Source organism: Orcinus orca, chromosome 21 (assembly GCF_937001465.1).
Source record: "Orcinus orca chromosome 21, mOrcOrc1.1, whole genome shotgun sequence".
Taxonomy (NCBI): domain Eukaryota; kingdom Metazoa; phylum Chordata; class Mammalia; order Artiodactyla; family Delphinidae; genus Orcinus; species Orcinus orca.
Genome location: NC_064579.1, coordinates 30,030,322 through 30,052,614, shown reverse-complemented (window position 1 = coordinate 30,052,614; position 22,293 = coordinate 30,030,322). Strand labels below are relative to the sequence as shown.

At 35.8% G+C, this 22,293-nt stretch overlaps 1 protein-coding gene across 2 annotated transcripts in view; it reads left to right on the top strand.

Annotated features, from left to right (window-relative positions):
• Window positions 1-20,280, top strand: part of VEGFC (vascular endothelial growth factor C) — a 79,754-nt gene extending 59,474 nt beyond the window's left edge. For both annotated transcript variants that reach the window (XM_004280922.3, XM_033407810.2), the window contains exons 4-7: window positions 418-569; window positions 15,859-15,965; window positions 16,269-16,602; window positions 19,812-20,280. In XM_004280922.3, coding sequence (XP_004280970.1) covers window positions 418-569; window positions 15,859-15,965; window positions 16,269-16,602; window positions 19,812-19,926 — 708 coding nt within the window. In that variant the 3' untranslated portion in view covers window positions 19,927-20,280. The remainder of the gene's footprint in view (window positions 1-417; window positions 570-15,858; window positions 15,966-16,268; window positions 16,603-19,811) is intronic.
• The last annotated feature ends 2,013 nt before the right edge of the window (window positions 20,281-22,293 follow it).

The window sequence follows — 22,293 nt, the reverse complement described above, 5'->3', positions numbered from 1 at the left end:
ATTTCAAGGTTGTGTGACCAATAGATTTGCTCTTACATCACAAAGATATTTATATCAGTGCCATTTTTTTAACCCCCTGGAATAATCTAGGACTCTGAAACAATCCTTTTTTCCTTGAACATGTTGGTTTGTCACATCTCTGCTCTGTAGTCATTAGTTGGTTATCAGAATTCTAATATGCTTTATAATAGTGACATGAGATAAGCATATGAACTGTTTAATATTCTGATAAAGGATACTTATTAGACGCAAAACAGTTTTTACATTGTAATCATAAAAACTTTAGCATCCTGAATACATTATGCAGCACTACCTAACCATGAAGAGTTAATCTCACTCTTTTTGGACTCCAACATGTACCATAAAAATGCTTTATAGCATCTATATAATTTTTCTTCTTTTGTCCCTTCTTTGTAGTTGTTTGAAATTACAGTGCCTCTCTCTCAAGGCCCCAAACCAGTAACAATCAGTTTTGCCAATCACACTTCCTGCCGATGCATGTCTAAGCTGGATGTTTACAGACAAGTCCATTCAATTATTAGACGTTCCCTGCCAGCAACACTACCACAGTGAGTATGAATTAAATCTATTTTTTTCTTCATCCTCTACTAATATAAAATTATTTCCAAGTAAACACAGTTGATTGAAAGAATTTTTGTGAAATTTGCGATAATATACTTCTGCATCAAATAAAAAGACATTCAACATTCATGAAATCAACTGTGCAAATTCATAGATGATACTAAAACTAAAAATATTTGAGCCTAAGATTTTTGGTCCAAAACAAAAAGTAAATATAAATACATTATTTTCCATCTATTAGCATTCAGTTGCCTCTCTTCAGTCTCAATTAGTTTTTCTCTATATCGATTCATATTTTTTATTTCAGCAAGGATTGAATACTGAAATTTTGATTCATACTTGAAATAATTTTTCTTAATATTACTTCAAATTAACAATCAAAGTAACATTTGTTATTCAAATTTTTTTCGCATCCTATTTTTTAGTTTGGTATATGGCAACATATGCTTCATTAGATCTTATAAAGGGCCTGGATAGAGCATCACGTATTGACTCTATGAACAGTTTATAATGAATCATTATGCACTGCCATCTGAGATCTAGGAACTTTTTGCCCCCAGATTAGGATGCAGCTCTTTGTTCTTTAGTATAGCCAGGGAATATGGAATGGGCGTGTAAATAAACCTTAGATAATTCCAACATTTGTAACAAAATTATAAATAAATTGATGGGTAAACATATACATTTACCAAAAACCTTTTTAGAAACCTTTCATTTTCGTGGGCTTGACAATAAAAGTGATGGGGTAATAGTTTTCCCTGTTGGAGCTCTTTGTGCTGCTTTACTTAGTGTGACAGATAGGAGGTGTTACCTTTCCAGGGACACGGTAGGAAAAACTCAAGGGTAGCCTAATTTGACTGACAGAAAGAAAAAATCTTACAAGCATCTGTGAATAAATTCATACTAATGCAAGTGGAGACAACGGCCCCCTGAAGTAGTAGGTGCGATTTCATTTACGCAGCCCTGGGAGCTCTATTCACCTGTGTCCCTTGGCAACTCCCATTCTAAGCACTTCAGTTGTTATCTCTGTATTGATGGTTTCCAGAATTACAGTTCAAGATCTGACCATATTGATGACTTATAATATTTTATTAAGTCCCTTTTATATAGCTGTGTTTATTATTATATTAGACGTAATAGGTACAAAGTCAAAGATTTATTAAGTCCGTTTATTTACCTCTACATTATTCACAGTAATGGCCTTTCATATTCTTTGAGGCCTTGAAATCACGCAGTTGTCATTAATTCCTTCTTTCCCTTATATCACACCCAAAAGCTATTGATTATTTTGGGGGAGAGGGGAGATATCTGCTCCAACGTAAACTTATTATTTCATTTCCAACACTGTCACCCTGATCCACTTCATTCTGCATGGATTTCTGATTTAATGCGGTGGTTTCAGTACTAGCTTTCTTGTGTCAAATGTGTCTCCAACTCCTGTATAATGTCACAAGTAAGCTTTCAAAGGCATCATTTCATTCATCTGACCAGAAGCTGTCAGTGACTTTCAACTTCTCAAAGAATTGGGCACCGATTTTCCACCTCTGTGTTCTGGTGTCAGCCTTCCTTTCTTGTTTTGCTTCTCATTCTTCACCAAGTCTGTGTTTCACAAAGTCTGGTTCCCTAAATACCACGCTTATTTCCTGCTCTGTAACTGTTTCTATTCTGACCTGGCTTAAAATAAATTTACTTTCTTTTCTGCCTTTCCAAAGCCGTATCTATTTCTCAGAGTTCAGGTAAAGGTCTTTCTGCTGCCTTTGTCGTGTCCAAATACCACAGTCACCTTTGCTTCGTGAATTCCCATAGCAATTACTATACTTACTTTATCCTTGCATGGGTTGTTTAGGGGTCTGTAACTGTTGCATGTGAACCTGGATCACGAGAGTATTTCAGGTAGGCTTATGTCTTCTGTAATGTCCAGCTAATAACACTTAAAAATAATTGAGCTGTTAACTACTTTCAGGCCCTAACACACATTGTCTCATTTAACACTGACAAAAGCATCTGTGAAGTTGGTGGTACTTAGCCTTATTTTACAGTTGAACTGGTAATCACGCTCCAAACTTGGGAGCTAAACAAGTATACTACACTCATCAACAAATGCTTCTTAAATAAATAACTTATTTATCTGTATATATCTCATAGCATTTGTGTATTTTAGTTATACTTTCATCATTACTTATTCTTCTAACTACTATACTGTATGCTGTTGGAGGTCAAGAAGAGACAAATGTTTGAGCAAAGAGAGCTTGGGTCTTAGTAAGCAGAGCTGAGTTAGGTCTGCCATTAATTAGCGCTTTAACATTGGGTATTTCATGTCTCTGAACCTCAGTTTGCTTATGTGTAAAATGTAAAGATGTAAAGAGGATTGAAGGAAATACTGAATGCTTCCGCAGTGCTGACTATAGTGTCCAGCATCTAAGAGATAGTCATTAAAGGGCAGATTTATTATTATCGTTAAGATTCATGTTGGATTCATTTCCTTGTCTCTTGTGTTTTTCAGTGTGTTTCACCGTGTACAATAAGAAATGTATTTTATATTCCAAGCCAGTGGGCACATAACTATGTGTATATGTAATATCCATCTATGTATGTGTGTAATATTTAGAATATATATATAATTTTAAAGTAGATGACTATATATAACTTTACATGTAGTTATATACCCATATATAGCTATAAAAATAAAACAAAGTATTATTTTAAAATATTTCCTTTAGAGTAGTGCTATTCAACCTTTTTTTTTTTCCATTGTCACCCCCTAAGGATCCTTTTATAGGCATTTTTTCCTAATCACCTCCCTCATGAAATCTGAATACCACAGACACATTTATATTTCTTTATATACCTTAAGTATATCTGGGCTTCATACATTTAAAAGGAAGTAGAAAGCTTACTTTTTTATTCAGCGTAGGATTAAAAAGGACAAAATAAAAATGTTATAGTGAAAAGTTAAATAAAAATGTAAAAGCTATCAATATTGAACATAACAACTATTTGCTGAGAAATTTTTAAAGTAATTTATTTACTTATAAAAATGGTAATATGTCAAATTACATATGGAAATTAGCAATTTATATAAACTAACAATACAAATATAATAATTTTTAAAACATTCAAAGTAATCATGTTCCAGCAAAAGTAATTTTAAAAAATAAAAAATTTTTAAGAGAAATTAACTTTAACTTTGGCTTCATATGAGAAAACAATGTTTAACCTATATAACTACTAGATATTCATTTAGAGGGTATCAACAATTTTTCTTCTTGGCATATGACATACTAATGTTTTGATTAACATTTAAGCTCAAACATTATTTGAGCTTAAACACACACAATATGATCAATAACTTCCCACCTAGGTATTTATCCAAGATAAATATAAACATATCTCCACACCATAACTTGTAGACAGACGTTCATATAAGCTGTTTAGCCTGTAACTGGGAAGAAACCAACATCCATCAAAGATGAATGAATAAACAAATTGCAGTCTATCCATACAGTGGACTATTACTGCGCAGTCTAAAGAGAATGAACTGTTAATACACACAACAACATGAATGGATCTCAGAAATGTTAAGCTGAGTGAAAGAAGCTGGACTAAAAAGAATGCATACTGTATGATTCGATTTACATGAAACCCTAGAAAGGACAAAGATAATCTAGACTCAGAGAAAGCAATCAATAGCTGCCCAAAGATGCAGGGGGTGGGGATTGACTGGGATTGAGCAAAGGGAACTTTTTGTGGGTGATGGAAATGTTCTGTATTTTGATGGTGGTGAGCGTTACACAGGTGCACAAATTTGTAAAAAGGCAGTGAATTTAAAATAGAAGCATTTTGGGACTTCCCTGGTGGTCCACTGCACTCCCAATGCAGGGGTCCTGGGTTCGATCCCTGGTCAGGGAACTAGATCCCGCATGCTGCAATTAAGAAGTCTGCATGCCGCAACTAAGACCCAGACCAGCCTAAATAAATAAAATTTTTTATGAAACAAATGAAAAAAAAATAGGAGCATTTTCTTATATGCAAATTATTCTTCAGTAAAATTGATTTTTGAAATGCCAAGAGAAAAAGACCCCTTTCATTAACTATAATTTTGAAATTAGTTGAGGTTCAAAATGGTAGATGTCTTAACATCTTTATGGTGACACTTTAAGTCAAGATTATAATGATTCCTTCGGGGGGAGGGCTTCCCAGCACTCCTTCCCGTGGAGATGAAATCCCGCTCAGTGCTGCCAGGAGGAAGATGAGTCATGTCTTTTCCAGACTCTTGGTGTTATGTTTACATTATTAGGAGGTTAAATAAGTAGCATATCATTCGTTTTACGTTATTTAAGAACAGATATAACTAAGTAATTGAGAGAATCATTCACAAAATGAGCCATTCATAAAATAATTCTTGAGTCTCTAAAAAGGACAAAGAATGTTTCTAGGTTCTGTGCGAGAGGACAGAGATGGGCTTGGTTGCCCCTAACCTCTGTGCATTCAGAGTCAAGGGACAATGTGTGTTATGTTGATATTATTATTGTTATGATTTATTTCCCTAAATATGACTGTGCACCAAGCCACTCATGCTCGTAACTAGTGCTGCCAGGTGGTGGCCTTGATGACACACACCACAGAGCAGAGTGTGCTCGCTGTAGGTGGCTTCTTGGTTTGAAAATTCCTCCTCTGCTCACTAGCCCTTTTGAGTTCTGCTAAGTTCTATAAACTTTTTGTGACACTTTTTCATCTTTAAAACAAAACAATAAAATGTTACATATAACACAATACGGTGTAAGATTTATAACCTATAGTCCTCACAATCTATTCAATAACATGACACTATATTACATATTAATCTAAGATTATAATACCATAATAGAACAACAATGATGATGATGATAACATCTAACCCACGAGGGTGTAATGATGTTTATTGTCAGTATTCATGTGAAATATCAGCCCAGTGCCTGATACACAGTAAGCGTTCAATAAACATTGGCTGCTATTTTTACTAACATTTTACAAATGAGAAAATTGAGTCTTAGAAATGTAATTAGCCTATACAAAGCTAAAAACTAAAAAAAAAAGTGTCAGAAGGAGATAAAAAGTCAAGTTTTCCTTTTTCTTAAGCTCTCCCCCAATAGCGTAGAGCATTTCTAGTATTTTCAAAACAAAATTCAAGTCTCAATAGCAGCAGCAACAAAAAATACCATAAATTCAGAGGTGGAGGACAGGATCTCTAACGGAAAGGGTTAGTTATCATGTTCACATGGATGTTCTCATAGATTACTCTCTTTTTTCCAATTATTTCCTCTTATGTTTTCCTTCAGATTAAATTCCATGAATTTCTATGGCCCCGTTAATGATGGAGACTCTCTTTTTACGGAGGGAGCCGTTTATGATTAAGAAGCGATGCCCAAGATCTTTCTACTTGGTGTTTATTCATTCATGAGTATTTATGTTGAGTCTTCTATGTGCATAGCACTGTGCTAGGAAATGTAGGATTTTTATAAATGGATTATGTAATTTCTTAACTAAAGCAACTTATGTACCAGAGGACAAACATACACAAATATATCTAATATAATAAGTGTACAGTACACTGTGCTCTGCTTCATTCAGCCGTTCAGCAGACAGTTATTATGTGCCCTCTAGGTACTACTGTTGTGCTAGGCTATAGAGATAGATAGGATTGCTATTCCAGAAGAAATCCCATAAGTGAGTCAGACATGTAACCTTAGGACTGGAATTGGTGTAGGAGAGGAGGTGACGGTGGATGCATGACTGCAGCAGAGTGTGTGATGGAGAGGGTCTACAGAAGTCCGGAGAGGTCAGCAGAAGTGCAAACGCCATTCCAGGGATGGACTTCTTCTCTCTTTCCCGTCCAGTCGCTCAGGAACCACTAAAAGACACATGTAGGGACGTGATATTTACATCTTATATGATAGAATGAACAGCCTGGTGGCAGTGTAGTACGTGAATTAGAGAAGCCAAACAGGAGTTGGAAAATGTGGAGAGGACACTTCTGAAATAATCCAAGAGAGAAATAATAAGAGTGGGTACCGAGGCAGTGGAAGTGGGGATGGAAAGACATTTGAAATATAAGAAAGTATATGACTTGGCAACTGCGTGTGTGGGACGACAAAGAGGGAGAAGTTGAAGATGAAACTGCAGGTATGATATTCAAAAAGACGGGGAATACCTGTTCACGGGAAGAACGGGTTTGTGAAGGAGAATTTAGTATTTACGTGTGCACTTTGAGTTTTTGCAGCATCTCTGAGAAATCAGAGTGGAACGTTCAGCAGACAGTGGATCTGGGGCTGGGGAGACACTGGGGTGGGGGGGCATGCCCATTGGGTAGCTGCCAATAGGTAACTGGCACTTAGAGCAATTGGAAGAAATTAAACCAGCCAAGGAAAATATGGGACATAAGCAGGGAAGAGGGGCAGCAGATGACACCATGGGGAATATGAATGTTTCGGAAACTCGGAGAAATCATAGACTAGCACGAGACTGAGAGAGACCAATCAGAAAATTTAGGCATAAAAACTGGGCGAGAAATATATTACCAAATCCAAAAGATATTGCAAAAGCCAACAAGAGTTGAAGGAAAGAAGTGGTGAGAGGATCAAATATCAGAAAAAGCTTAAGAATGGTTAGGACTGACTCCATGACCTGAAGGACGTGATACAGAGATAACATATGCATTTATTAATGACCTACTATGTGCTAGGCGCAGAGAGAGAGGGTGAGAAAGAAAGAGGGTAAGCAAGAGAGTGAGAGAGAAAGTCTCAATTACGCATGAGAAGCTGAATCAGAGGGATCAAGTAACTTTCCCCAATGTCACACAACTAAAAATGTAGGAAAGCAGAGATTCCAACTAAATTAGGAGCCAATTCATCCCTTTGGGGGTGCAGTCATTACTGCATTTTTAACTTCTTGAAATTAAAAACAATAACTTCAAGCATACAGTAAAGGACAAAAAATGACATCTTTCTGCCCCAATTCAAAATTTGACAAACATTTTGTCATATTCACTTAAGATACAACCCAAAGCCCCAGTCACCGTTCTTCATCCTTGATTCCCAGAAGTAACCACTACGCAGAAATTGTACTATTCTCATTCGTGCTTTGCTATTTTTATAGCAGGTGGTTGTATTAACATACCACGAGAGATTATAGGGTACACCTTGGTGTGTTTAAATTTTTGTGTTAAAATTGGGCCATTAGTTTTAGTCTCAACAGTATGTTTTATAGATGTAATCATTGATTTCTGTAGGCCTGGTTTGTTCATTAAACAGCTGCATAGTATTCCATTGGATGAATAGATAGATAGATAGATACAGATAGATAGTTTTTTCATGATTATTCTATGACATTATACTATAGGGAAGGCAATATTCAAGCATTAGGAAAAGAATAAAATCAAAGGAGAGAGATGTCACATTTGAGAGACAAGTGCCTTGCACTTAATTTTACCCACTGGTAAATGTATTGGTTAGTCAATTGGTTATCATTAACAATGTTCCTAAAGTTATCCTAAAGAAAATAACACGTTCTGGGACCAATGAATAGAATCGAATAATTTAACTGGATTTAAATCTGTAAAAGCAGTAGAGATAAATTACAAAGGCAATGCTGAGACTATGCTTCTGGACCTTTGAGCACAGCCTGTGGTGTTTTGCCTCTGTACAGGTATTGGGGAAGCATAGGGAGTTCTGTGAGTAGAGAAATGACAAGACATTGCTCACCATGGCCAAGGTACCTTGAGTTGTTTTAATGGTTAATAAAGATAGAGGATATGTATTATTTCAGCCTGATAAAGAGGCTGTATCATGGGGGAGAGTCATGTTATGGTGAGAAAGACAAAGAGGAAGGGTGAAGAGAGGTGCAAAACTTGACAAATCTAGCCTGAAGGCTAATTTGTGAGTTTGTTTACTGCCTTTATTTCTTTTACAAAAGTGTTAACAATGTTTACTAAGATACCCAGTAAAGCATACCTGCTTCTAAGAAGTTACAGTTATTCAGGTTTATTAGGGAAACTTCATTCTTGTGACAGTTCATCTGTTCAACAAACAGAGTAGATTTACAGCCACGAAAACCTTTGATTTAGAATCTGAGTGTCTTTGGACTGTTCATCTATTACAATGGATCCTTAGTCCTAATGCTTAGAAACTTGAATATCCATGAGTTTTTCTTTTTCCCCTTTTAATTTTTCATTATTTCCCTTTTGATTTCAAGATTGTACATTGTTGCTTTACACAAAATAGAGATAAACAGAATAGCATGTTGATTTTAATAAACTATTTCAGAGCAGAAATGTGAAGATAATTTACCTGCCAATTAAACTGTGACATAGTCTAGCACCAGTTGATCAGAAACCACCCTTTTTTTGAGCATTTTAAAACATGAATTTTTATTCTTCCCTGAAAATATCCTCTTCGCAGGTCAAGCCCTAGGTTCATATGCAATTATTTTTGAAATTTTAATTCATATGTCTATTCATCCTCTTTCCTACAAAGCTCATCATCTAAATATTGTCAAACACCTTCAAATGAGCACCTATGATATGAACTCAGGTAAGAGATTCCAGACCCTGAAGCGTATTTTTTTCCAAAAGGAAGCCAACCATGCTGTAGAGTGTGCCTGTCTTTGGGCTGTCTGTTTCTGCTTTCTAAAAGTTAATAATGGAGAGCACAGCATCCCTGTGGTTTGCTGATTGACTGGTAGAAATGACAGCAAAATGTATATGACTGAGAAGATTTCATCAGTACGTCCTCTGCGCTAGGCTGTTTCTGTAATGTTACCCATAGGTAGGGGCTATTAGATCAAAGATTTTGTGACATTTAATGTCAAGTTTACCCAGATCACATTGATGATTATTTTTAATAAATGTCCATATTATTAGACCACATCTACCAATCATCTTCTAAAAAATCTGTAGACTTTTTTAGAAATTTTAGGTTTATAGAAACACTGAGCAGGAAGCCATTGCTCTCCCCCAACTAGTTCCCCTATTATTAGCATCTTTTTTTTTTTTTTAAATAGGTCTTTATTGGAGTATAATTAGTGTGGTACATCTGATACCATTGATGAGCCAATACTGATACATTATCAACTAAAATCCATAGTTTAGTATCTTTTTGTTGCACATTATATGGATTTTGACAAATGCATAATGACAGGTATCCACCATTATATTGTCTTACAGAATGTTTCACTGCCCTCATAACCCCTGTTCAGCCCTACTTCCCTTCCCCGAAACACTGCCCTCAACCAGTCATTTTGATGTCGTAGCGACACTCTCATGCCCTCAACACATGTTGTCATTGTTTTGGGTTTGCTTTTTTGTTGAGATGTGACTGTGATAAGATAATGAGACCAGTGGCTATTGAAGGACATTTTTACTGAATTCCTGGTTACTATTTTATCATTTCTCTGTTCTGATTCTGTTAGTTCGAGTTAAATATAGCAATAAAAACTGACAAACTGACCAATAGAGTAACTGCTAGATTTCCATTGTTTCAACCTACCATACCTCTCTCAACCTTGTATATCCAACCAAATCCAAAAAGTTTAAAAATTTAAAAAAGGAAACCACCTAGGCTTCTAGACTTACCTAGCATCCTGTGCTGCTGTGCTCCGGTTCTAGTGACCATCCAACTCAAAAACAAGCACTCCTGCACGCAGCTAGCCAAGCAATGACTACATGGCGTAACCCATGCTTTATACCCAAGTCTTAGATGGTAGCTGGGTTGTTGTATATAGCAGGTTACTGCTTTAAAACAATCATTTATATTTGCATAAAAAGTGAAAGATTAGATTTCTAAGCCCACTTTTTATACTAATGCAATGATTGTATTAGCCTTTCACTTATTAAGTCTAGAAAAATTAGTAAAACTATGGATTTTCATTAATCAGACATAATTACTATTTTTTTTTATATCTTAACAAACCCAACTCCATCCACTGTTCTTCCAGTCACAAGCAAAATAGTAACATAAGCAGACGTAAGCACAAATGAGCATGAAATCAATAAAAATCAATACCAGGTATGATAAATATATGCATTTTATTTAGATATATTTCTGTTAAACATGTTCCTTTTTTAAGACAATTTATATAGAGCCTTTAAAATGAATATAATTCTGATTTCTACCCATAGTACTGAAGAAGCTACTTAATAACATTCACTATCAAGGCCATTTTTACTTAACCACTTTTCATTTGATATTTACCACTCTTGCAAAAATATAAGCAAATCAACATCTGTGTAGATTGCTGAGTGTGTTCAAGGGCCACGCATGATGAACTCAAGATGAACACAACAATTCAAAGACTTTTGGAATAAAATTGTTGAAACCAGGGCGCTGGTTTTACCCAGGGCTCTGTGGCTCTGATAATGAAAGAATATATTTGCCCCCCCACCTCCTATGCTGAGAGCAATCTTGAGCAAAAAGGGTCTAGATTGATATTAACCCGTAATGTATTACAGGTCTGAGTGATGTTAATCATAGTGGGCGAAGTTCAAACGACATCAGCAGTTGGCCGTTAGGAAATCAAAACCCTATTTTGATTTTTTTCAAAATTAATTATGTAGTCAGAGTTCCCTTACGGTTTTTGCAATGGAGTACAAGAACATCTTATTGAATGTCCAACTGAATGACGTAAAGCTCCTTGGAGCTCGTAGTACGTGCTTTCAAACTAATATTACTGGATCATACACCACTTTTAACAAGATTTAGCAAAGAATAGCTATTTGAAGAACACACCTGTGGACTATAGATGCCCCATGATCAGCAGAATTTTAATCTGCTGGGATGTTGTAAAGATACCTTATTAAAAGGGCTTCCAATGAGATTAATCGATTAACAGCACAGTTCATCTCCATAGAAAGAATTTGCTTTTTAAAGAAGTCATTGAGTGCTACAAGTTGAATTAGTATTCAATTAATGTCAACATTCATTTTGAGCAACCTATGAAATATTTTTAAAGAGATACTTAGTAAATTATATCAATAAGCATTTTAATATAAATCAAGATGCAGTTCATTTTTTCCACTTAGAAATATATTACCAAGATGATAGTTATTTGAAAAAGAATAACATTTCAGGTCAGCTCTAACTAATGCCAAATAAAGGTGGTAGTATGTCTTCATTCCTTAAATATTGATTTGGAGAGTCAGGGAATTTCAAGTATATAAAAACCCGAGTGACGAAAAGTAGAGATGAGAGTCCAAAACATAGGATGCACAAAGTAGCCTACTGCAATGTTCAGTGCACAAGAGCTAGTAATTATTACCCAATGTGTAGAACTTAACCTAACACATTTTGGAGCAGATTAATCTTTTAGCATTTCGAAAGGAAGGTCAATGGCAAAATAAGATTGATTTGATCATTAAATTTATTGTTCTCTAACACACAAACCGTTAAATTTTTGTTCCCCGGTTGTATGTTTGTTTTTTGGTAACGCTATTTATTTATTTATTTATTTATTTATTGGCTGTGTTGAATCATCGTTGCTGCGCGCGGGCTTTCTCTAGTTGCGGCGAGCGGGGGCCACTCTTCATTGCGGTGCGCGGGCCTCTCACTATCGTTGCCTCTCTTGTGTGGAGCACAGGCTCCAGACGCGCAGGCTTAGTAGTTGTGGCTCACGGGCCTAGTTGCTCCGCAGCATGTGAGATCTTCCCAGACCAGGGCTCGAACCCGTGTCCCCTGCATTGGCAGGCAGATTCTCAACCACTGCACCACCAGGGAAGCCCTGTTCCTCGGTTTTCATTAGCAAAAAGCAATAGCTACCAAACCAGCCAAGGGAAGTTTTGAAACAATTAATGAAGTAATTCTTAGAAAAGCATCTTTATCCTCCATACAAATGATAAGCAGGATTGTGGATGTGTTAGTGTGTGTAGGGATGGGAAAGGAAAAGTAGGAAAGTTAACCTATTTACATATGATTCTCAACATAAATTACTTCACAAATAATTGCACAATGTTCTGCTTTTCTATGCAAACAAAATGTGCCTTTGAATCAATAGGTTTTATAAATACAGTATACAAGATAACTGATTTATAAAATTTTAAAATATGTTTACACACATTAATATTCAGAACTCAAAGAGAAATTTCAGTAGGATAAAAATGCTTTGGAAATTAAGATGTGTAGAAGGTAAGTAAATTGTGCTAAATCTTCTATCCACCGTGAAAACATTTCCTTTCATTCTAACATAACAATATTTTGGAAATTGTGTCTCCCATCTTTTCACATGAGAAGCTTTAAACACTTAGAAGATGCTATTCACTTTTAGAGCAGGGAACTTGAAGTAATTATAAAAATATATTCTATCCAAATATGCTTTTTTTATTGAAGTATAGTCAAATATATGTTTCTTTAATTAAGTCGTATCTTACCAGGATTCCAAATTTCAGCACTGAATTGTGTGTTAACACTGATGAGTAGAAGTTTTTTTTATTTTTGGCAAAGCTTCTGAAGCTATAGTTTTCTAGAAATTTAAGTTTTAAGAATATTAGAAATTAAAATATTTAATTCACTTTGAGCAAACCATAATTAGTTGGCAATAAAAGTTTATGTTGGCAAAACATTTCAGGTATAACATAATTGAAAGTGTTATTCTGAAGGCCTTATTTTTATCATGAACATTCAAAAGCAAAAGAACTATGAAATCACTATTTAATTCTATAAAACTAGGCAAGGCACCTTCTTGTTTTTTATGACACGTCCAGAAATGTCATTTCCTACATTCATTTCTACACACAGTCCATACTTTTGAATTCATACTTCTGAAGATGGGAAATATTAGAGAGAAAACTATATTTTTCCTCACTACATAAGAGAGAGGAAATTGTTTTTGCTTCATACCTGTTTGGGATAAGCAATTTTGCATACATATTTATACTTAAGCACAGACACATTAACACATACTCCTGCAGTTGAAGATTTTATCTTTCACCAACCTCCCTTAGGCTAGTGATGGAGATTATTCTTGACACTTCCCATTTAAATAGCTTAGATGTGTTTTGTCTACTTTAATGACTGTAACTAAAACAAATACATCTGGCATTGCAACCATCTATACACAAACACACATACACCACACATGTGGGACAGGGAGGTTGTGTGGGGGGGGTTGTATATGCATATTTATACACACGTATCTGTCCATGCACATTACATACATTTCAAAAATATTTATATGCATATATATATATAATTGAAATAAAGTTGCAGAAAACATTCTTTACCACGTGCACTCTAGTAGTTCATATTTTATTATATGCTATTTTTTTATATTTTAAAAATGCATTTCCCAGCCCATATAATTGAGCTCAAGATCCACTAATGGGTTGCTGCTAACAGCTAGAAAAACACTGGCTTAAGTAACGGCAGTATAAATCACATATTGGCAAAATTAAAGATGCTTTTCTACTGCGACCACAACAGCACTGTACCCACCTGATACCAACATGTATCAGGAATGTATTACTTAAACGACATATACGTCAATGTTGGGACAGCGTAGCCAGAATGGTTTCATCATCATTGATAGACAGAAGAGTGACTTGAGTTTCATGAGCCAGGATTAATTGCATTGCTGTTATATACTTACACATAACTGCTTCTTATTTGATGGAAGGCTGCTAAAGTTTTGGGTAGGATGTAAATTTAAAAACACGATACTATTTTGGCAAACTGATAAATACTGTCTAGATTTTATGTGGAACAGAAACATGTTCATGACTTCCCAAGAAAATAATGACAAAAATATGTAATGAGTAGAGATTTGCTCTCAGGGATACCTCAAATTATTAGGAAAGTATAATGTTCTCTAGGAAATATTATTCAGTGAAAAAGCACGGTCTGGAACAGGGTATAAGGGATGCTATCTTCTGTGTAAAAAAATAAGAAAAAAATACATACATACAGACTTACATCTTTTCTTTGCAAAAAGAAACACTGATGATATAAACCAAAAGCTAGGAAAACAGCATGCTGGAGATATGAATCCAAAAGACCTCTGAATATACTTTTTCTCATAATTTTAACTCTGATGATCACATAAATGTTTTCCACTTTCAAAATAATGAGTTGAAAAGAAAAAACATATAGTATTTGCAGGATAAAGCAAACATCTCAATATATACTTATATTTAAGCAAAGATGGTTAGAAACCAAGATTTTAATGGAAGTTATTAGTTGAAGTCAAAGGACTAAATTTAAAACCCCAGTAATGTTCAACTGGATTTGGAAATAGCACTATGAACGTTTTTCCCTAAAAATATGTACAGGTATTTCTTGCTTAAGATCAATAATCTATTCCCCCAAATATAATAATGCTCTTCTCCAAAAAAGAGAATTAGGGCTCCCTGAAGGGATGGCTGATCCAGGCATGGGGGAGAAATCGGGCAACATGAGTGTATGGCATCTGTTCATCCCAGAAAGCAGAGAAGCTGGAAAAATAAAGGGGTCATGCCATACAGGCACCAACACGAAGGGGTCCCAGTTAGGCAACAGTGAGACAGTTGGCACATCAAAGGAGCATTTGAAGCCCATATGTTCAGATTTTTAGTTAAATAAATAAGGAAGACAGAAGGAGGAAGGGAAGGAAAAACTAGAATAACAACAAAGAACATGGTCTTTGATTCCTTTCTGTGGAGCGAGGAGTGGGAAATCTGTATTAATGGACGCTTTACAGCTATGGGCATCTGTGCTTCAGAAATAAGGCCGTAAAGGTGCATGTATAAGGATGTTTCCTGTAGAACTGTTTGAAAAAGCCGTAAATTGGAAGAAACTCCAATGACTACCAATAGGAGATTAATAAAATAAATAATAGTACATCCATTTATGGACTACGATGCAGCCAGTAAAAACGATGGAGCAAACTTCATAAAGTGACATATAAAGAGGTCCATAATATATCATTTAATGGAAAAAGGAAATTTCAGAATAGTATAAAAGGCTTTATCCCATTTTTTCATGAAGTAAAACAGTATGTGATTATACAAATAAATGCATTTGCCTTAAAAAGATAGAAATCTGGAATGAATGATATAAGACCATTCCACTAACAGTGGTCACCTCTGGGATTAGAATTTGACAGCACCTGTGGGTGGGAGCAGTTTGAGAGGGAATGTTTGCATTTCATTTTATATATTCTTACGTCATCTTGGTGCTTTTTTTACAAGCATTGTTGATTTTGTAACACGTAGGTAAGAAAAGAGATGATCCCTTCCATGTAACAATTATTCTCTTGCTTAACCCATCTCTCCCACAGATGCCAGGCTGCAAACAAGACCTGCCCCACAGATTACATATGGAATAATCACATCTGCAGATGCCTGGCTCAGCAAGATTTCATTTTTTCCTCTAATGCTGGAGACGGTAAGCCGAATGCTATATTAAAGACTAAATGTCTCTGTTTTGATTAACAAATATTGTAATATTAAAATCACATGTACAATATTCATTTTCATGCTTTGAAATCACTCACTACAAAATAGGACACTTTCTGCTTTGTATTGGTATTATTTTGAAATTCTTTGTGAAGGAACCTACCTGTGTGTGTGCACAACCCTTTAATGAACAACATGGAAATGAAAACACTTTTAAAGGCTTTTTATTGTTTCCCACCGCACCCAGCACCAAGTAAGGGATAGTAAAGATGTCCTGACTGTGTTTATCTAGACTCTGCAGATGGATTCCATGACATCTGTGGGCCCAACAAGGAGCTGGATGAAGAGACCTGTCAGTGCGTCTGCAGAGGGGGGCTTTGGCCTTCCAGCTGTGGACCCCACAAGGAACTGGACAGAAACTCATGCCAGTGTGTCTGTAAAAACAAACTCTTCCCCAACTCGTGTGCGGCCAACAGAGAATTTGACGAAAACACATGCCAGTGCGTATGTAAAAGAACCTGCCCAAGAAATCAACCCCTAAACCCTGGAAAATGTGCCTGTGAATGTACAGAAACTCCACAGAAATGCTTCTTGAAAGGAAAGAAGTTTCAGCATCAAACATGCAGGTAAGGAATCTTCATAAACAGTATTCATTTCTCTTACTGGAAATAGTTTTCTCAACGCAAAGCAGTTTTCTCAACCAAGATATTGGTTCTTTGTTAGAATGGAACTAGTTAAGTTCTGGAAGATGAATTCTGATATTTGTAACCAATGCTAAATTTTTGTGAGACTTTGCCCCCCAAAAATAAGATGGGAGTCCTGGGAACCAAAACCAGATCCAAGCTCAGAATGCACTAAATCCTTGTTCCAGAGACTAAGGTAGTAGCTCTCCCCATGAGTTAGAGAACAGATGCAAAGGACAGTCACTTGTGGAGCATTTTCACCTGCCCCCAACAAAATGATGATGCCATCAGATGTAATTTTGTACAGCTGTTCTAAGTGCAGAAAATGCAAGCTTTACAAAGGATAGGATGATACCGTTTACTGTGGAATTGTATCTAGAAATGAAAATAGTTAAGCTAAGTATAATATTTAATGGAATCAGAGAAATAAATTAATACGTTGTTTAAGGTTACTCAAGACATTCCTTAAACCTGATTCTGCTCCCTTCTTCACCAGAAAAAAATGAGTCTCTTGGACTCAAACACTTTCAGTGTTAAGCCCTGAACCTCTTCCTCTTTGATCTGAGAATAAGCCAGACCTGTGCTTTTGACATTTGCTCCCACTCTCCTTCAGCATCTCGCTCCACCAATCACGCCCTCTCCCTTCCATACCTTCAATGTCCTCAACTCTAGTGTTCGTCCCCCTCAATTTTTTCTATTTTATTGGCATCTCACTGCGATTTTGAGCATTCTGTAGCAACCAAGCTCTGTCCTTGTCTTCTGAGTTGCACCAAGACCAGGCATTTGGCATTTGTCTGTTCACCTCTTTCATCTCTCATTTATTCAACCAACTGGAACCTGGTTTATGCCCTAATATTCCACGATCAAGTTCAGTAGACCCTTCATTGTCAAATCCGATGGACAATTTGGTCTTTCTGTAAAACTGTCCTTGCCGTAGTTTCTCTTTAGGCTCTCCTCTGTTTTGAGTGAGACAACATTGTTTTTTCCTGGTTGTCCTTTAGGTTTTCTGACCACTTGCTGTCCATCACTGGAGTTCTCACTGGGTTCTCTTTTTCCACCCACTCTTTACAGATGGTGATAACACCCTTTCAACAGATGATTATTCACACAACTTAAAACTTTATTTACATTTATTTATTTACAATTATTTATAATTGTAAATAACTACAATTTATTTACATTTATTTACAATTTAGTATCTGCATGAATACTTCCATTTATCTACAGTTTAGTATCTGCATGAATGTTCATCATTACCTTTATCTTCAGTAAATAAAGTATCCTTCTTTTTGATTCTCAAGAGTTTGTGTTCCCACTTCAGTTTATCTTTCTGATGATTTGTCCACACTAACATGTTAGCTAGTGCATGAGGAGACGTCCATGAATCTAGGTATCTCATTAATGACTTTTATTTTCTTCCATTATCATTTCAGAAGACCTGATAGGAATCCTTGTTTTTCCTCTTTAGAATATTCTGGGCAATGATATTCCAATTTTACTTGCATATCCTACTCTAATCACCAAAAGGATATTTCAAAAATGCAGAATATAGATACTAAATCTTATTAAAGATCATGAAACCATTTTTTCATATTGAATCTGAGTGAACCCAGTATACATTGAAAAACCTGAAATTTTTGTTTACATAAAACTAACCAGCTGGGCTTCCCTGGTGGCGCAGTTGTTGAGAGTCCGCCTGCCAGTGCAGGGGACATGGGTTCGTGCCCCGGTCCGGGAAGATCCCACATGCCGCGGAGCGGCTGGGCCCGTGAGCCATGGCTGCTGAGCCTGCACGTCCGGAGCCTGTGCTCCGCAACGGGAGAGGCCACAACAGTGAGAGGCCTGCGTACCGCAAAAAAAAAAAAAAAACTAACCAGCCATATTTGTCTACAGAATTCTTATATTAACTTAGTAGAAAAGATTTCTGTCATTGTTTCTCCTCATCGCATACACTGTTCCTTAATGGCTTTCTATTTACTAACTCTCTCCCCATATTCATTTTTCTAAGTGTATAATTCCAGGTTTTATGCATATACTGAAGCGAAAAAAAAGATAGTTTAATATTTTGAACATATATATACTCCTCATTTTCTCTTCATATTTATTCCAAAATTGTGGCAGGCAGAGTATATATTCTGTGGTTCACTGCCTTAATCAGCAACTTACATTGATCATTGAGAATTGTATCTCTTTAGTAAAGGAATACCAGTGGCCTTATAATAATGTCATTGTATTTAGAACTGAAAATAAATAAATAACATTCTAACTAGATATGCTTTCTTTTCTGGAGTAAAAGAAATGCTGTTTCAAAATCACATCTGTAGTATTTCTGTGGTGCATGTTTGATCTCCAGGTCACCTTGCATTTTTCTTGCATTATATCCATCCCCACTGCCACATGTTACGTATACTCATCCTCCAGAAAACTCCTTCAAAGATAGCTCCCATTCACTGGAGCAACAGGGCTGCTGATGTGATTGGCTGCTGGGTCGTTTGTCCTTTTGCCACTACTAGAAACTGGACATCTGGGGTAGGAGGAAAGGGACCCTCACAGTGAATACTGTCCCTCCCAGTGCCTTCCCCCAGACCGCACAGTTTTCACATGGAGCCCAGGTGGAGGAGGGAGGCTGAGCCACTCTCGTGCAGCCAGCCAGCTGCCAGTCTAGTCAAGTCAAGGGTGAGGATGGGGCCCTCACTGTGGACCACAGTCCTGCCAGAATGGCTGGGTTTAATCGCTCCAAAGTCTGGGTTCCAAACGAGTCCCAGAGTCTTGTGAATGCTGCCATGCGTACGTGATCACGCTAAATCGGCAGACCTTAGATATTCACTTCCAAACTTTCTGTTTTATGTTACTTTCATCTACGAAGCACAGAGCACCTCAAAAGAACTAATGCTCACAACACCTCATTCTTCCATTCGTTATTTCTGCAGGCAAGACTCTTTCTTTTTTTTTTTTTAGGTTTTTCCATTCCTCTTAAATTTGGTAACGCCAGGCACAAACTTTAGCAATGTATAAACTGGAGAACAATTTTATGATAAAATGAGTAACTCTGTTCTAGTTTGGAACTTAGAAAAACACAAAAGTGCATTTGTAGCTTAACAAATCCATCTCCTTGGTCTTTAACGAAAGTCTGTCCTTCTTTGTTCCCCTAGTTGTTACAGACGACCGTGTACAAATCGAGTGAAGCACTGTGAGCAGGGACTTTCATTTAGTGAAGAAGTATGTCGCTGTGTCCCTTCATATTGGAAAAGACCACATATGAACTAAGATTGTATCTTTTCTAGTTCGTCATTTTTCTATCATGGGGAAACGGTGTTGCCATGTTAGGACTATGAGCACAGAGACTTTGTGGGACTGAACCATGTGGATAATGTTACAGAAATGGACTGGAGCGCATCTGCAAAAGACCTCTTTAAAAGACTGGTTTTCTGCCAATGACCAAACAGCTGAGGTTTTTCTCTTGTGATTTTAAAAAAGAATAATGACTATATAATTTATTTCCACTAAAAATATTGTTTCTGCATCCATTTTTATAGCAATAACAATTGGTAAAGCTCACTGTGATCAATATTTTTATATCATGCAAAATATGTTTAAAATAAAATGAAAATTGTATTATAAGCTGGTAAGTTGAGTCCATTACCATCTTACGCCATCAGCAAAACTTGATATTATGAAAACGGTCATCTCCCCCTGCCCTTTCCCCTTTTCTGTAATTGGATGTCAGATTTTGATTGCTGTATGATCCTGTAAAAGAAAGTTTCAGAGGGACAGCGGTTGCTATTAATTTTATTTAAATTCATCTCTTAATATATTTAATGAGTAGAAATGTTTTAGCCCATGACACTTTTGAATTTATAGCCAAATGAATCAATAGAAAACATATCATCTTCTAAGATAGTCTGCTTAGCATGGTTATGCAGTTGAAAGTTATTCAGTGCCCTTGGAGCATTCAGACTCTTAACCTGATATAATAGCTCTCAGTACATATTAAAATGGCTTTAAAATATTTTTCTTAAAAAGAATCTTTCCATATATTTAATTTCTTCTGACCAGCTAAATACTTTTTATAAGCTGAAGCGCTCCTACCCAATACATATAAAATAAATTGGAAATGACCTTTAAATGCTCATATGTGAGAAAAAGGAAACCTTTCAGTCACACAATTAAAGCACTTGTTTTGTTTTTTTTAAAAAGGCAGCACACTAAAATTTCTTTTTCTGGAAACAAATATTTTGCCTACATAAATGCAACCACATAAGTGGTTGGCTGGTTGACAGAGTATTGATTATTTGCTCGTAGGACATGGCTACTAGCAAATAAAAATACATAGCTACTAGCAAATACATGAAAATAAGTAGTCCTGAAAGGAAAAAAAAGAATCTATTAAGTTATGTAAAAATGGCTTTTAAAACTTGCAAATTTAATATAACAAAAACATTTTAAATGGTATAGGTGACTACTCAGTACAGTACAAAATATTAGTATCTATATGTTTTGCTACAAAATAATTTATTTTTTATAATATGTGATTAGAAGGTCGATGCCCTAAAAATGTTGAAACACTATTTTCAATACTGACTTTTAAAACAATGTTGCATGCAAGGTTTACTGAATTACAGGTACGTACTCTGCACAACTTTAACATCTCGTTCATAAAGTCAGATTTTTTTTTACGTACTGGGAAAACGAAGTAGTCTTTTGAAATTCCCTCATTATACATTTATGGACCATCTTTGTATTTTTTAAGTAAAGATGAATCTGAAGCCTGTAGGCAGAAAATATATGAAAATATGCATTGTACAATCTATGAACCAGCTACGGTCTGGGTAATTTTCAAACTTGAGAACAGCAAAAACAAACAAACGAACACAAAAACACAACAGCAGTAGCAACAACAATAATAATGAAACAAAAGCAAAAGATAAGTATATTTGACAACAGCTATAGTTTTATCAAAATTTCCCCAACAGAACAAATTAGGGAGTCATTACAAAAGGAAGAATGGAATCATAATAAACAATATCTCTCCACCTGCTGGGGAGGCACAGTCCCTTGGTGCATAAAATGGTCACCAGCTATACAATTCAACTGAGATCCAATTTAATAAATTTTCACCACATTTCAGCCAAGAATGTAAGCAAACAAACATTATATAATCTGTTATGCTGATCTAGCATCAATCATTTTTAGTCTTGATACATTTTAAATATATTAATTTTTTTTAGATAATGCAGAAAAAGTCTATTCTAAGTTTCCAGTGAGCCCCCTGAGGCCATGTAGAGAATATTAGGATCTGATATAATGACCGTTACAAGTTATCAGCTTAAAAAAATCTAAACTATGTGTTGACAATTAGTTTCTCAGAATACATGGGTAAGCCAAAGAAATCACTAGACCAAAATATAAAGCGTGAGGCCTGCCAGAAAAAATAACATTTAATTTGTCCCTGGAGATGTAATAATTTTGATGAAAGGCGAAAGTAACATCAACAAAGACAATACCTTGCCAGAGAATCTTGCAAACAATTTTATATGGACCATAAAAATCTCACTTCACTACATTATAATAATTGAGATTCTGTGGTACTGGTTAAGAAAGTGGACTAGAGATCAAGCTAAACGGTGATTTAAA